This window comes from Leuresthes tenuis, unplaced genomic scaffold (assembly GCF_036924035.1).
Source record: "Leuresthes tenuis unplaced genomic scaffold, fLeuTen1.0.hap1 SCAF_15, whole genome shotgun sequence".
Lineage (NCBI taxonomy): Eukaryota > Metazoa > Chordata > Actinopteri > Atheriniformes > Atherinopsidae > Leuresthes > Leuresthes tenuis.
The window spans coordinates 21,878,232-21,892,692 of NW_027325369.1; the positions used below are offsets into that span (position 1 = coordinate 21,878,232).

The window sequence follows — 14,461 nt, forward strand, 5'->3', positions numbered from 1 at the left end:
CCCCCACCCCCCTCCAAGTGGAAGCTGTTTCAATCTGCCACTTAAACAATTTCCTGACGCACTCTTTCCCAGTTTGATTCTCAGCCTCACACCGGTTCGGGCTGTTGTGAATTAAGAGTCATCAAACGCGCCCGATACGGTCCCCTGCTCCACACCTCCGACACCACACGCCGACTGAATGTGTTGGTACATGTAGAAAATGAGCGCCGGCTGATTGAGAATATACTACTGTAGCTGTCAAAGAGACAGACTCTTGGACTTACGCGCAGATGTTCCTTTTTCCTGACTGCTCCCTTTGATTTTCAAAACCATCTTTCAAAACAAATCTGCTTGATCTTCACCGCAAAACTATAAGCTCACATTTACAACGAGCACGCAAAAGTGCTGGCGCGTGCTCAAGCCTCTCCTTGTCAACTGACATCCATGCGAATCATTAATTTTCTTGATCAGAAACAGGTAAGGGCTTAATTTTCCAAATTGCCCACCGGAGCTGCTGAGGCGCCCTCTGGGTTCCGCCTCCAACATGCGTTGCCACTGGTAACGCGATGGAGAAGAGGCGTGGTTTGAGTGAGAACAGCCAGTAGAAGGCCAATAAGTCGTTGAGTGACACCTTGGCCGCTCCCTATCAGCGCTTTTGACCCGCCCACGTCGCACGCACAAGCTGCTGCCTATATAAACCACACTGACAACTAGGTAATCCAGTCTGATCGCTGATCGTCTGACAAATACCGGACTAACAAGAAGCAAGATATCGACAGAGGCAGACCCTATCGCTTAACTTAACACTGACAAAATGAAAGCAATAAGCCCCGTGCGGTCTTTCCGGAAAACCAACGCGAATTTATCAGAGCACTCCTTGGGAATCTCTCGGAGCAAGACCCCGGTGGATGACCCGCTCAGCCTGCTGTACAACATGAACGACTGCTACTCCAAGCTGAAGGAGCTGGTGCCCAGCATCCCCCAGAACAAGAACGTCAGCAAGATGGAAATCCTGCAGCATGTCATCGACTACATCCTGGACCTGCAGATTGCGCTAGACTCCAGTGTCGCACTAACCAGCCTGCATCACCCCGCGCGGCCGGGGCAGACTCCATCCAGGACCCCCCTGACCACCCTCAACACAGATATCAGCATCTTGTCATTACAGGTAATTACACACGCACCCCGAACGGAAAGCCATATCCCAGTGTGTTGTGAAATAGGTTTAGAGGCTTTTCATTTGCGCGCATAAGCAGCGCGCCTCTGTAGCCAATGCGTAACTCGCACAAAATGGCTTGTTGGAAGGGAAAACGGCATGTTTTTCCCCTCTTTTGTTCCGCTTCAGCCGAGCAAGATGTTTGACTTGCATCGCGCTGTTGCAAAGCCAGACACCTCGATCGAAAGCTGCGTTAAGACCTAACATTTGGACTGTTTGTTTGTTTGTTTTCAGTCCCCGGAGTTGCCATCAGACCTGATGACAGATGACAGCCGGACTATGCATCGTTAAAGCGGTAAGTAGGCTGTCCTCATGTCTGCTGCTGCATTCTGTCCAGGGCTTTTAGGCTCCGCTACAGCCTGTCTCCCAGTCTGCTGGAGCAGAATGGGCTAGAATTACCACTTACCGATCCATTTGTTCCCCTACTAATGCCGTCTCACGTTGCTGTAATGGTCCCAGCATTTTTATTTTATATATATATATTTTGTCAGTGTGTGTGTGTGTGAGAGCGAGAGAGAGAGAGAGGGAATGCGCTGCAGCACCGGGGCGTCATTTCTGACACGGCACGGACAGTTGGCTGACTTCAAGCCAGTTTTTGGACATATTAGTCCCGAAAAAGAACGATCACATTATTTCATTGGCAGCTTTGGGGCTTGCCTGTGTCAGAAAGGTGACCCAGATTAATCCAATAACTGCGTGACTCGTCAACTGAGGCCAAAAGACGTTTAGCTGGCAGATATTTCGCCTTGGAGTTGGAGGAATTACATGGAGGATTTTCGCTCTAGGCTGCTTGTTTGACTGTATACAAGTAGCTGTCGTCAGGGTTGTATTATACCCTCTTGTGTCTATAATGAAGAGCATCTGCAACAGGAAAATAATGGCTGTTTGGATTACTGCTACTACGATGTCTGCACATAATTGGTACAAGAAGTGGGTAGGCGCCAGCTGAGCGGCAATTACGCTGATTCTTCCCCAGATTGTAGGCTGAAGTTGTGCGAAAAGTGTGTGCGTGCGCGGCGCCCCTATTCCCCATCCGTGTGTGTGTGTGTGTACATCTGGAACGCAGGGTTTGCTTAGTATTGGGAGTGTTTGGTTAAATGTTAAAAACTGCGGCTTCCTCCCTGGCGCCAGTCTGTCCGGATCTCTGCCCTGTTTGCGTTTTCTAAACACGCCTCTCTTTCTCAATCTTTTGCAGGTGTTTGGTCAAGACGCAAGAACACACACACACACACACACACACAGGACCTGGGGAGCAGGACTTTCCCCCCTCCAGCCTCTGTCCTCCAGGCCTGGACTTTTTTTTTTCTCTCTCCCTTTTTTTAATTTTAATTTTTTTTCTTCTGACGCTGAAATCCAGAGACTTTTGCTTATAATGGGACAATCTTATGTGATGTGTTTTCTGTTTGGACACTTCATTATTATTTAACTTAAGACTTTTTTTTTCTTCTTTTTTTTTTAAGAAAAAAAAATTGTGGGTCCTTTCTGGAAATGGAAGGCGCGTTATGTTCCCTGCTGCGGGAGGAAAAATGAGATTATTGTCACAAGGATTATTTCCCCTCCCTCACCCCCCTCACCCCCTCCCTCTCCTCGTTGAACTCTTCGCTTTTTTTGCGGAGGTGGGAACATGTATAGAACAGACAACTCGGTTAGTTACTGTAAAAAAAAAAAAAAAAAGAAAAGAAAAAAAAATTTAGTCTTGTCTTGTCAGAATTGTTGGCACACGAAGGACTGGACGATGTTTAAAGAAAACAAGGAAAAAAAACAAACAAAAGAAAAGACAAAAGTTCAAATGAAAGAATGAAATCTTGTTAACTCTCCTCCGGGAGTTTATCTTGTATAGTTGCAGGAATTTGAAACTTCTGCAAAAGTGTAATGTTGTACTTAATTATGCTGAAACTTTTTATAAAAGTAATGTAAATTGTACCGTTTTTATACAAAATAAATCAAAAACACAAGCTGAACATGTTTCATTTGGGGACACTTTTGGAGGTGGGGGAGGGGAAGGGTGACTGTGCGTAAAAAAAAAAGCAAAAACCGTACGTTTGGACTGTACTTGCAGCAGTTTTCTGTGTGGGTATGAGCGCCCTGGTTGCACATTTGAGGCACTTGAAAACAAATCCCACAAAGTGTCCTTATCAGACCTGCAGTATGTGACCCGTAGTGGTTCAAAACACAGCGTCAACGCTTCCTCGGGGCAAACACGACCTACAGGCTCGTGAGTTTGTTTGGAGATTATTTGGGGCGCCACAGACTGACTGACTGCACTTTTACTTTCTCACATGCTATGTAAAGTAAATAGGATTAAGCGGTTCAGCGTGGCAGACTGAGCCTTTTAAGCACTGGGCCGAGGCAATGCCGTTTTTAAAGGTAGACAATTATGGAAATTTAACTTTGGGGGGAGAGAACTGAGTCCGTGATGCGTTACTGATCCCCATGAATGTTCAACCGATTACTTAGGGCAGTAACTGGTTTAGTTTTCAGAAGAACTTTAAATGGATCAGGCTGCCTTTCACCATATTTGCCAAATTAATCTCTATTAAAACTGCATTTGACGGATCACACGTCTAGAAATGAATAATATATGAGCTTGTCACTCGAGGAGGGGACTGCGGTTCCAGTGAAAATGAAGAAAGTCAAAAGATGATGGAATGCGCTGCCAGGCCCAGGTGATACGCTGGGGAATTCTACACCAAAAAAGCCTTAAATGACTTAATTACAGGCAGTCACTTTAGAGCTGGTCTAAAATGGAACTTGTAGAGGATGGGTTGAAATGGGTAGGGGGTGGCTTAGAGGAGTGATACTTTCATACCACCAACCAGCAGGATGAAACACACGTGACTTTTACTCAATGGGGTATAAAATGGGATGCGTCTTGATCTTGAATAAAAGCCTATAAGATACCTGGGGATCTTATAAGAACCTATAAGATTTGGATTAATAGAAACTACGTATTCGGTTCATATGAAAGTACCAAAAAAACTCTCCCTTCACATGTCAACACTCCTCAGTTTGAGTCTTGTTGGTCTGTGGTTTGACTTGTCTTCACCCCAAGTCTGTTACAGGTTTGTATGGAGAGCGCGCCATCTATCGGACAACAGCCGTCCTGCACGTGACGAGGCCCCGTCGCCCCTGTCTCCTAAAACTACCTTCGATTAAATATGCTAAAATATGCCACAAAAAACGAGTTAAAAACAAGTGTTAGAGAACGCATTGCGGTTCATTTACAAATTAAATCAAGCGTACTGCCACTTGATTGTGCAAACTGCTGGATTTCCTGCAAAGAAACGCAGAAAAATCAAGGCCATTGATTCATTTCAAGTGTTTATTGATCTATAACACAAGTTGTTCACAAACAGACACTAACTTTAGAGTCCAGCGCATGCATTTCTTCTATCACAGAAACATTGCTAACAATGAAGTTCACTTCTACGTATGTGAAAGGTTTCAACTTTACACCACGGCACCGCACAATGCACTCTGGGAGGGTTTCAGTAACACCGGCAAGCTTTTTCAGTCAGGACTACCTTTTCTTTGAGCACCGCATTCTAAAAACAAACGTTCCCCCGCTAGACACACCAATTTCCACAAAAACAGCACCACATTCACAAAGGAGAGAAGTCTACACACACAGCGGTACGTTCTTGTAACATGAGAAGTTTTTTCGGTAACATACAATTCCAAAAGTCATCTCATTGTCTTTTAAACTAAAGGGGATTTTTATTTCCCCACCAAATATTTCAAGCCTTTGGATACATCACACTTGATCTGCACCTCCAACATTTTCTCCTAACAACAGAACGGATATCTACTCTAATTCTTTGGAGCACATCACAACATCAAGACTAGAATTCTGCTACTCGCTACATCAAGAACGACTCCCTACGCGACCCATCTTAGGAAGGAACACGCAGCTTCTCAGAGGACACTCTCCCTCTCATCTCCCAGGCTGACGGTGCACAGGTTCTGGTTGTGGTGGATGGTGGCAGCCGTGGTGTTGGCAGTGCCGCTGCCAGGGGTGATGATGACAGCTGGCGGGATGACGAGGCTGGCAGAGGAGGTGGTGGACTCTGTGCCTGTGATGTTAGTCTGCTGCTGATGGCTGTTGTTGGTGTTAGTGTTGGTGTCTATAGGGCCGCTTGTGTTGTTATTCAGGGTGGTGTTGCTGGCGCTGCGGTTGAGGTTGCTGACCTCGTTGGAAGGCCACCCCTCATCTGGGCTGCTGGCCATTAGGCTCGCTTCTGACGCAGCTTCGGAGCAGATGGACATACGGGCCACCGTGGCATCCTGCAGGCCGCTGAGGCTGCTGGGGAGCAGGCCTCTCTTCTTCACCAACCCCTCCAGCTCCAGCTCAATTAGACTGGGATTCAGGGCTTCTCTCTCTCTGTCTCCCTCTGCTTCCTCAATGGAGGGGTCTGAGGAGCTGTCACTGGAGCGCGTCCCTGAATCAGAAGAATCTTTCTTATCCAGGAAGAGCTCTGTGAGGAGGCCAGGCTTGGTCAGCAGCCCCGCGGGCTGTGAGGCTCTGTGTGAAGACACAGCGCAGGCGTTCGCCTCTCTGTGGAGGAGAGGTGTGGTGTTGGAAGATTCTTCTGGGCCTTCTTCTGAATCTTCCTCATTGGGCAGCCTGTGATAGTATGACCCAGCTCCCTTCTTCTTGGAGCCTGAGGTCCTAGAGGACAAGCTGTTGTCCAGCTTCTCGTCCTCTTCACTGATGGGGTCCAGAAGCAGAGCATCGGCACCCGAGGCAAAATCTGTGGCGTCGGTACTTTTGGAGCCTCTCTTGGTGAAGGGCTTGCGGCTGTCTTGGTCAGTCCCTTCCTTGGCCTGAGGGGAAGGAAGATGATTCAGTAAGGAGAACAAAGAAATATACAGTATTCTGTGCTGCTGGCCCCCAAGAGGCCTCAGAGGAGGGGATTCCTGTCTCTCCCTTTAGTGCCAAGAGAAACAGAGTATAAGCCAACAATTAAGAAATACAAGAAGCAGTGATGTCCATTTTCCCAGTCCACACTTGGACTCTTGCCGTTGTGCAGGCCAGAAAAACATAACAATTGAAAACAAAAAGTTTTAGAGCATATAAGCTGGCCTCAGAGCTGCATCCATACAGTTAATGAAAGTTAACCACCACATATTGTCTGTAACTGGAGAGTGAGAAGCTACACTCTAATTTGACTGACATATTTCTACCACTGGTGATGCTAAGACAAAAACAGAGACAGTGTACTTGTGACTGTCCACCCACCCCTTTGTCCTCTGAGCTGGAACCCTGGAGGAACTGTCCAGGGTGGGGCTGCACAGGCCTCTCCCCCCCACTGCCGGACAGTTCTATCTGGGCCATCTGAGCGATGTACTCCCTGTAGGCATCACGGTACTCAGCCTGCTGCTTGTCTGTCAGCTTGCAGATGTCATTAGAGGATTCCTGAGAGTTGAGGCTGGACATGCTTGAAGTGCGGTTATTTGCCACCTGACAAGACGAGAAAAAGTTGGGTTGGCATGCAGACTCGGTTTGCTGGGGTACATGTTTGTATTAAAGATTCCTTTGCTTCAGTGCTTTACAATTCTGGGCTTTAAACCAAGACACAAAAATAAAAACATACCATAAACGTGTCACTTACAGTACATGCATTTCTCCAGATTCTAGGCTCCATTTGGCTTTCAACCAATGAAAAATTCAGAATATGAGGAGTGAAAAAAGTTGCTGGCACAGAACACAGATGGAGTGGCAATGAAAGCCGTGCTGTGTTTTCAGTGCTGGGATTAAATTTGAAACAATTCACAAAGTGAGACCATTTAAAATAGCAGCAGAGCCAGCTGCCTACGTGTGAACGTTTGCTCGTGTCTCAGAGATTTTGCAAATTGGGAAATAGGGAGAGTGAAAATAACAAACAGGGGGCCCCTTGACACCTTTTGGTGTGCTGCAGTGTGTGTGTGTATTTTTAATTCTGTCAAATTCAAGAGCAACACAAGCTTACTCTGCCATGCTCTTGTCTCACTTAAAACCATGATACTTCATAACTATTGAGGTCATCAACACATTGGCTCGGTGCAGCGAACACGTGGCCGTCCCACAGTTTGGGGACGTGACCTTTTCCAATACCATCTGCAAGTGTTGTACACTCACACTTATGCTTAAGAGAAGAAAAAAAAACTGCTACTTTTCATCTCTTTTGCATGTGTATATCTGCAAATATAAAGCGTGTGCACACACTGACTGTCTGCCTGATCACATTTGCTGCTTCAACATGTTTACATAAAGCTCCTGATGGGAAGACTGACCGGCCAGTGGGAGTTGTGGCTGCGTCTCGGAGGCTCCTCCAGCCCCACTCCGCTGAGCTCCTCGAAGCTGAGGTTGAGGCTGAAGGCCGGTGCCTCATGCTGGGCTCCCCCCGAGCGTCTGCTGGGCTCCCCGTGGAGTACACTGCTGCCCTGCTCACTCGCGGCTCGGGACTCATCCTGAAGCACTGCCAGGTTTTCAGCGTGACGTTGCTCCATCACCTTGAAAATATGCCACGGTTCAATATCTGCCATGAAGGAGTCATTTGAATGTGGTTTCGGGATGCTGTGGAGTCGATTCCTGTCTCAGGCACCCTCAGTTTGCCAGTCGCTAAGACGGCCGCAAATTCATTTTACAAAACTCGCTGGAGAGATGGAGCATGGATAAAAGAAGAGCCCGTTCAATTTTAAAAGAAAAGACAGAGTTAAGACACTGGCCCCGGCGGAGGATGTGTTTTCTCATGTGCACGTGACGTACAAAACAAGTATGTTAGACAGCAACAACAATAAAAGCATGTGCTTGTGAGAGGAGAATAGCGAGCTGTTCCTTAAGTAGAGCTACTCAGCTGTGCTCTCCTCCCCAACAATAACCTCCCTTCATCTAGATATCAGCCGGCCATCTTGAACCAGATGGCTGTGGTTACAGCATCCTGGCAACACAACACTGTTTTTTTTTTTTTACATGGAGCTGTAAGGCCACTGCACTTTCCAGCTGCTTCTATGTGAGCCCTGCATCCAATCTTCAGCAAAACACGACCAATCCCGGACTCGGCTTTGGTATTAGGAGCACAGACCGACGGCTGATGAAGCGGGGCTGGCTACACGTGTTAGTGATTTCAGCCCCGGCTCAGCCGACTGGACTTCTGGCCGACTGAAGACTGCGCTTCTCGTAACACAGATTATAAAAATCTCCATCCCAATAACTCAAAGCAGAAAAAGATGTCTTATTATGAGAGAATGTCTTACGTCGTTTTTAGAATAAACCAAAGCTGTCATGAATCAACAGGAGGGCGCTGGCGGGGCGGACTGTCTGTAAAGTGTCCCAAAGAAAATGACATTTATCAAAGCCTTCACTCCGAGAAGCAAAGAGGTGGCTTCACTTGCTTTTGGTGAAGTGATACTTTCTTTGTCAGTTGTCTCAACAACAAAGATCTCCACTTCAGATCCAAAAAGATGCTCAGAACAACATTATTAAAGTAGACTGTGAGATCCCTGTAGGAAGGCAATTCATCTCACCGTTCCTCTGAAGAGCTGCCAATCGCCAAAGTTCATCTCCATCTCTTTCTTCAACTCGTCAAGGTTGCAATGAGTAAGCACTCGACCATTTATGTTAGCCTGCAATGGACACATTCAAACTGAAATATTTCAACACGCAAAACCAACACAATGTAATAAAACATAACCAGAGACTCAAAAGTGCCAGAACAGAAGTTTAAATGTGTACCTTTTTGATGGTAGCTGCGTACTGAGGCAACATGCTGAGGTCCATTCCATCTATCTGTTTGAGACGCTCACACACCGCGTCGGTGCTCAAAGAGCTGAGCAGGACTGCGGGACAGCTCTGCACAACGCACGTCCACACAGAATAAAGAACAAGTTCAGGGATTATCAGGGGAAAGTCGCAGTCTGTTAGAGCAGCTCATCATTCCTAAAACACTGATTAGTGCAAGTCGAGCAATGGTTCCATGCAGGCCTGTAACTGTGAGGCACAGACAGATGCAAAACCACAACCCCACACAGCACTTCTCTCTATCAGTCACACAATTTAAGAGTGTAAAGTGTAAGAGTAAACTAAGCTGCCAGCCTATCCAAATACACCGTTACCTGCTCTTATCCCTTTTCTCAGTGTATATATAAGCGCAATAAGTGTGTGCACAACACTTAAGGGATGGAGTCTGTAAGTCTGTGAGCCGCACTGAGCGCTCGCTGCTGTTGAGAGGCTCCATGTGAGTAATACCAGTTGCCTGTTGATGCTGCCTAAGGCCTCACACACAGCCGGCATGCCAACCGCTGGCACAAAAACCAAACAAACTTCATCCATCCCTCACCCCCTCTCCCTCTGGCTCTGCTCGTCTCTGTGACAAGCAAACTCCTTGGTCCTTCCTTTTCTTTCTTTCTCCCTCCCTCCCTCCCTTCCTTCCTTCCTTCCTTCCTCTCACATTCCTTCCTTCTTCTGACCTCCTACTCTCTTTCTCTCTCCCATCTTTCCCTCCTGCTCCACCCAGCTATTAACACCATTAAGACATGGCTTCAGACTAAGCCCCCCCCCCCCGGCTTTGTCTTTGGTTTCAAGGGAAAGAAGAGCAGAGCTTAGCTGGACTGTGAGTGGTTGTTAGACACAAAAAAAACCAGCTCATACAACACAGAACACAAAAGTAGGTGCCAACTTTGTGAAATTGTGGGGATGAATGCTTGCACTCAGAGCATTTAACTACTGTTCATGTCATAGGTTTTCTTACATCAAGAAACTACGTTAGTAAATCTGACAGCTATGACAGGATCTTAAGGTGTCTTTAAGTCTCCTTCTACGGCATGCTGACTAGTAATGGAACATGTTAAGTGTTAAAGATGAGGTAGAGATGATGGAGAAAAGAGGCTGAAATGCAGAGATAACAGAGGCCATGAAACCAGAGGTGTACCTGCTTTAATTTGTAAGGCAGCGACTTTAAATGCTTGATAAGGAGACAAAAAGAAGCAAACAGACACAGTCAAAACCACAGATAGAGATTCAGAACACTGTGAAACTGAGACTGTACCTGTGAACAAACAAGGCGGAGAGGCAGAAATTAAGACAGAGAAGACAGACAGATAAGCAGGGAGACAGTGGCACACATGTTGAACTCGTCATCAGGGGATATGAAAGCCACAGACAACAGTGTAGACATTTATCCGTCTCACAGCAGGGGAGGAGACGGGTTCTTTACAGCAGCCAGCCAGCGCCGTCAGCCTGGAAATGTAGAGGCTATTAGAAGTAGAATTATAAGACAAGAGGATTTTCTTTTTGTTGGAGTCACAATCTTTGCAGACAGAGCACAGAGAAAGGCACAGAGACAGAAAGAAGGACCCAGCGAAAGGAGGAGGCACGTACAAAAAAAACAGAAGTTTCATTTCAGGGAAGGCTCCTTGATTTAGACAGCACGCGTGTCTTCTAGGAACACGAGTGAAAGCGTGAATGTCTGTGTGTGTGAATCCGCCCAGTGTGTGTGTGTGTGTGTGATAAGACTGTAATTACAGCTGGGCTGAGCTCAGGACTGGGCAGAAGGATGGGGAAGAGGAAACAGAGCTCTGTGAGGGAGGAAGCGTCTTGGTATGGAGATAAGCTCTACCAGCGCTGGGCTCATTGTCAGTGTACAGAATGTGTATGTGTGTGTGTGTGTGTGTGTGTGTGTGTGTTGCCAGCCCCAACAGTTGCTCTGATGATAATCCCAGCAGCCAGAGGAATCCATACTCGCACTTACATCAGCTAGGCAATTACACTCGGCTAGGCCTGCTTACAAAGCCAAGGAGTCGCACACGAATACATGCACACACATCTGCAAATACATTTGCAGATTTGCAGAAGTATAAGCAGATGAAAACACTACACTGTGAGATTAAGCATGAATCTAAACGGGGATGAAAATATGACAATTTATACGAGGGAAAGAGGCGGAAGAAGATATGAGGAGCAAAAAGTGGTATAAACTTTAAGATACTGATGAAGGTATAAAGGGCAGGATTTAAACATTTTTAAAGACAAAATCCAGACCGATAAGAGGCAGTGAAAAAGAACATTAGACAATAATCTATATTTAAATCTTTCACACAGCTTCTCTCAGTGCTTGCTGGCAGGGTCCTGATAAGTGGCTTTGTGGAGCAGATATCTCCTGAGACGTGTTATCATTAAATTGTTCTAATAGTAGCTGCTCTCTCTGAAAATGTGTGAATATCTGAATGCAGAAGTTTGATTCTTTCTCTCCATGCAATATATGAAATAATCAAAAAGAAAGAAAAAAAAAAATCCCACATTCTGTCCACTAAGACTTTCTGATATGAAGGACCCTTTTGAAGTCATGTCTATTTATAAGAGAATTAGAAATTCAACTGTGCTGACGTCAGAAGTAACTTCATTCAGAATGTTGTCATTATTATAGTCTAAGCGCCCCCTATTATAGCAAGCATGGACTTATAGTCACATCTCATGCAGTCTAGAAGCCAATCGGCTATCATCTGTTGACTTGGTCAACGAGAATGTCAATGTTTTAGGGTCTCTGGTTCAGTCAGCATATTTCTGGGTCCTTTAAAAAACACATTAAGAGCTATGCTGTCATCAGAAAATAGCCAGTGGCTTTGACATTCTATTTCAGCCAGTGTGTTCAACAGTTTTAGCTTGCTAAATGACTGGTAGCATGCGAGCACACTGAGCCAGCTAAAAATGTGAATCGTCAGCGTAACACGGACTACGACAGAAACCAGAAAGCTTCCTGTAGCTAAATCTGCCAAATTGCGCACGTTAATGTGAAGATTTCTATGCACGTTGCAACAAATGCAGCCTCGGTATTTTAACATCCAACGAGCAGCAGATTTGATCACATTTGGTTCTTCAGGACTTTCTCAATCAAAGCAACAAAATACACAGCCTGTCATATATGCATTTTATGCATGCAACACAACAAAGTAAACAGTTTAAAGCATCCGCTCAACAGGCAGATTACAATGGACTACTTCTGTTACACAACTGTGTGTGTATAGGTGCACTATATGTGCTACTGCGACTATTGATGTTAGTCAGGTTACCATGGTGGGGTCAGAGGGGCTCGAGGGGAGGCCTTCTCTAGCATCCTCTGCAATAACATCCTGATATGGGTGCAGAATGGAAACAAAGTTGTATAAGAAGGAAGGTGAATAAAGGCTTAGTTCATGACCATGCAGTTTATGGCATAACCTTTAACTTTTTTTATTTTAGAGTTTGGCTTTCAAAACAGACAAACAGCCCAACCCCCCCCCCCGCCGTCAGGGTCACGAGCTTCGCCGTAGGCGAGCACAGGAGCAGTGGAAACAGGGTGAAATTAAAACCAACAACAGGCAAAGGAAAAAATGGAATGCTAAAACAAAACATGATTAAAAAAAAGGGAGGAGGGCAGGTAGATGGGAGGAGACAAGTAAGTGAGAGAAGAGGATGTGTTAAAAAGAACAGTAGGTCAGACTTCTGTGATTTGCTCATGCAGTTGATTGACACAATGGACTTGACTGCAGGCTAAACACTTAGCGGTGAGACTGTTTTATCACCTTAATCTATTACTAAGTGAACGATGAGAGCAATGACACCTGCTAAAACCTACAAAAAGAAAATCCTATGAAACATTATTGATTCGTAATATAAACACTACCACAAATATATGAGCTGCTGTAATCATCAAATGTGAGATGAAAGGACATAAGGAAAAGATCTAGTGCTTTCTCTTTACTTACAAGTCCACTGGCATCTTGGGGTTGACCGGGTGGTTTAATGGAGGGGCGTGAGGATGAGGGGACATGGTGGGAGTATTGTCTTGGCAGGTGATAAACATGATGGGGGAAATAAGGCTACAATGGGAAAAAGAATGGATATAAGGATGCAGATGGGGAGGGGAGAAGAGGTAAACAAAAAATGTTTTTTTTTTTAATTAAAAAAAAAAGAAAAATCACAAGTAACTTCAGACAAAAAGACGTGGGGAAAAATATACATGCAAAATTAGATTTTTTTTCATGGTCATATGGTACAATCAACACCTGTTCAGAGCAAAAACAAGATTAACAGCAGAGTGCATGCTGATATTGCGCAAAAGATTAAATAAAAATCGATCACATACAGTGCTGACATTGAACAAAGTTTTGATAATCAATTCAGGGACATTTTCCATTTCTGCCTCTGTATGGACAAATGACAGATTAGCGCAGTGGGGAGGGGGCTGGTTATCGTGTCTCACCCGGTTGTAGAAGGGGTGCTGAGGGCCAGTCATCCCACTGAAGTAGGAGCTATGAGGCTGAGGAGGCAGCGAGCCAGCAAAGGAGCCTGTTGGGGAGCAGGCAGCAGAATGATGGCCATACCCTGACTGGGGACGGGGCACTGCCTCTTGTAGGGGCAGCGTGGGATAGTTCACTCCTCCCAAGTGCATCTGTTCCCTGGCCGCACGCACATCTAAGAGAGATGGGAAAAGAATGAAGAAAAAAACGGTTTGAAAAAAAGTGTTTTTCTGCGATGCTGACGATCATGTCTTGGCGACGACTATAAAGACCCTTTAGATCCACCCACACATCACTAGATTAAGTTTATTCCATCATCTCAGGGGAGTTTAGACAGTTGTGAATCCAAAGAGAATAATACATATCAAACAGTTGATGCACGCAAGAGGAAATTTTCTGGATGCTCAAAGCACTGCAGGGGGACTACAACAAGAGCAGTGTCCATGGCATGTTCTCCTTTTCCAAAACAGGAGACAATCAAACAACTAAAAGTTAAGAGAAAATTGGAGCAGGTTACAAGAATAGTCAGCGGCTTATTCCATTCCCACTTTGATTCCTGTACTAGTCTGTTTGCACGCAAACAGAAGACATCCTGATATTATATGTCAAGTGATAACTTGGATGAAGGTCCTTGCTGTCCCTGATCGAAAAGAAAAAAAAATGATCCTAGTAAACAAAGCAGACCGTGTGAACTCGAATGCTTTCCCATAAATCTATTGGACTTTGAGAGGAATTGAGTAGGAGCTAAGTAGGGAACTTTGATAAAACCATCCAAATTAAAGTGAAATAAGCCCAAAGACAGAACAGTGTTGCTCTGTGTCGCTGGCAAGAAAGTATGAACCAGAAACAGAAGCAGGCACCAGAATGTCTCCTGCTTATACAAGTGGCTGCTGAATGACACACTGAGTGAGACCCAATCCAGCCTGTGAACACAATGGGGGCCTTATGATGTGAGTCAAGCTCATGGGCGGGTATCACTGACAGCACTGCCCACTGGCTGGCCACAGGACA

The 14,461-nt window shown here is 45.5% G+C and overlaps 2 protein-coding genes across 5 annotated transcripts in view; one reads left to right on the plus strand and one right to left on the minus strand.

The window, feature by feature from the left end:
• Nucleotides 1-679: 679 nt before the first annotated feature.
• id2a (inhibitor of DNA binding 2a) lies at nt 680-3,150 on the plus strand. 2 transcript variants are annotated; one of them, XM_072365204.1, is made up of 3 exons: nt 680-1,147; nt 1,430-1,511; nt 2,424-3,150. In XM_072365204.1, the coding sequence occupies exons 1-2, from the start codon at nt 794-796 to the stop codon at nt 1,484-1,486; spliced, it is 411 nt and encodes a 136-aa protein (XP_072221305.1). In that variant the 5' UTR covers nt 680-793; the 3' UTR covers nt 1,487-1,511; nt 2,424-3,150. The 2 variants fall into 2 exon arrangements, with proteins under 2 accessions (XP_072221305.1, XP_072221304.1); XM_072365203.1 differs by having other exon boundaries at nt 681-1,147; nt 1,430-1,490; nt 2,391-3,150.
• Nucleotides 3,151-4,503: 1,353 nt separating this feature from the next.
• kidins220a (kinase D-interacting substrate 220a) overlaps nt 4,504-14,461 on the minus strand; it is a 39,449-nt gene continuing 29,491 nt past the window's right edge. For 2 of the 3 annotated variants that reach the window (XM_072365200.1, XM_072365201.1), the window contains exons 25-31: nt 13,414-13,625; nt 12,917-13,030; nt 8,910-9,026; nt 8,702-8,800; nt 7,469-7,687; nt 6,435-6,656; nt 4,504-6,019 (exon numbers count right to left, since the gene is read on the minus strand). In XM_072365200.1, the coding sequence (XP_072221301.1) occupies nt 5,111-6,019; nt 6,435-6,656; nt 7,469-7,687; nt 8,702-8,800; nt 8,910-9,026; nt 12,917-13,030; nt 13,414-13,625 (1,892 nt within the window). In that variant the 3' untranslated portion in view covers nt 4,504-5,110. Of the gene's footprint in view, nt 6,020-6,434; nt 6,657-7,468; nt 7,688-8,701; nt 8,801-8,909; nt 9,027-10,104; nt 10,138-12,241; nt 12,302-12,916; nt 13,031-13,413; nt 13,626-14,461 lie in introns of all 3 variants that reach the window. The other variant, XM_072365202.1, reaches the window with a different exon arrangement.

What these genes read in the sequence shown, in the direction of transcription:
- id2a (XM_072365204.1), top strand. Translation starts at nt 794, where the DNA reads ATGAAAGCAATAAGCCCCGTGCGGTCTTTCCGGAAAACCAACGCGAAT. An exon ending in TCAGCATCTTGTCATTACAG is followed by an intron (nt 1,148 to 1,429) that starts GTAATTACACAC and finishes GTTTGTTTTCAG; the next exon opens with TCCCCGGAGTTGCCATCAGA.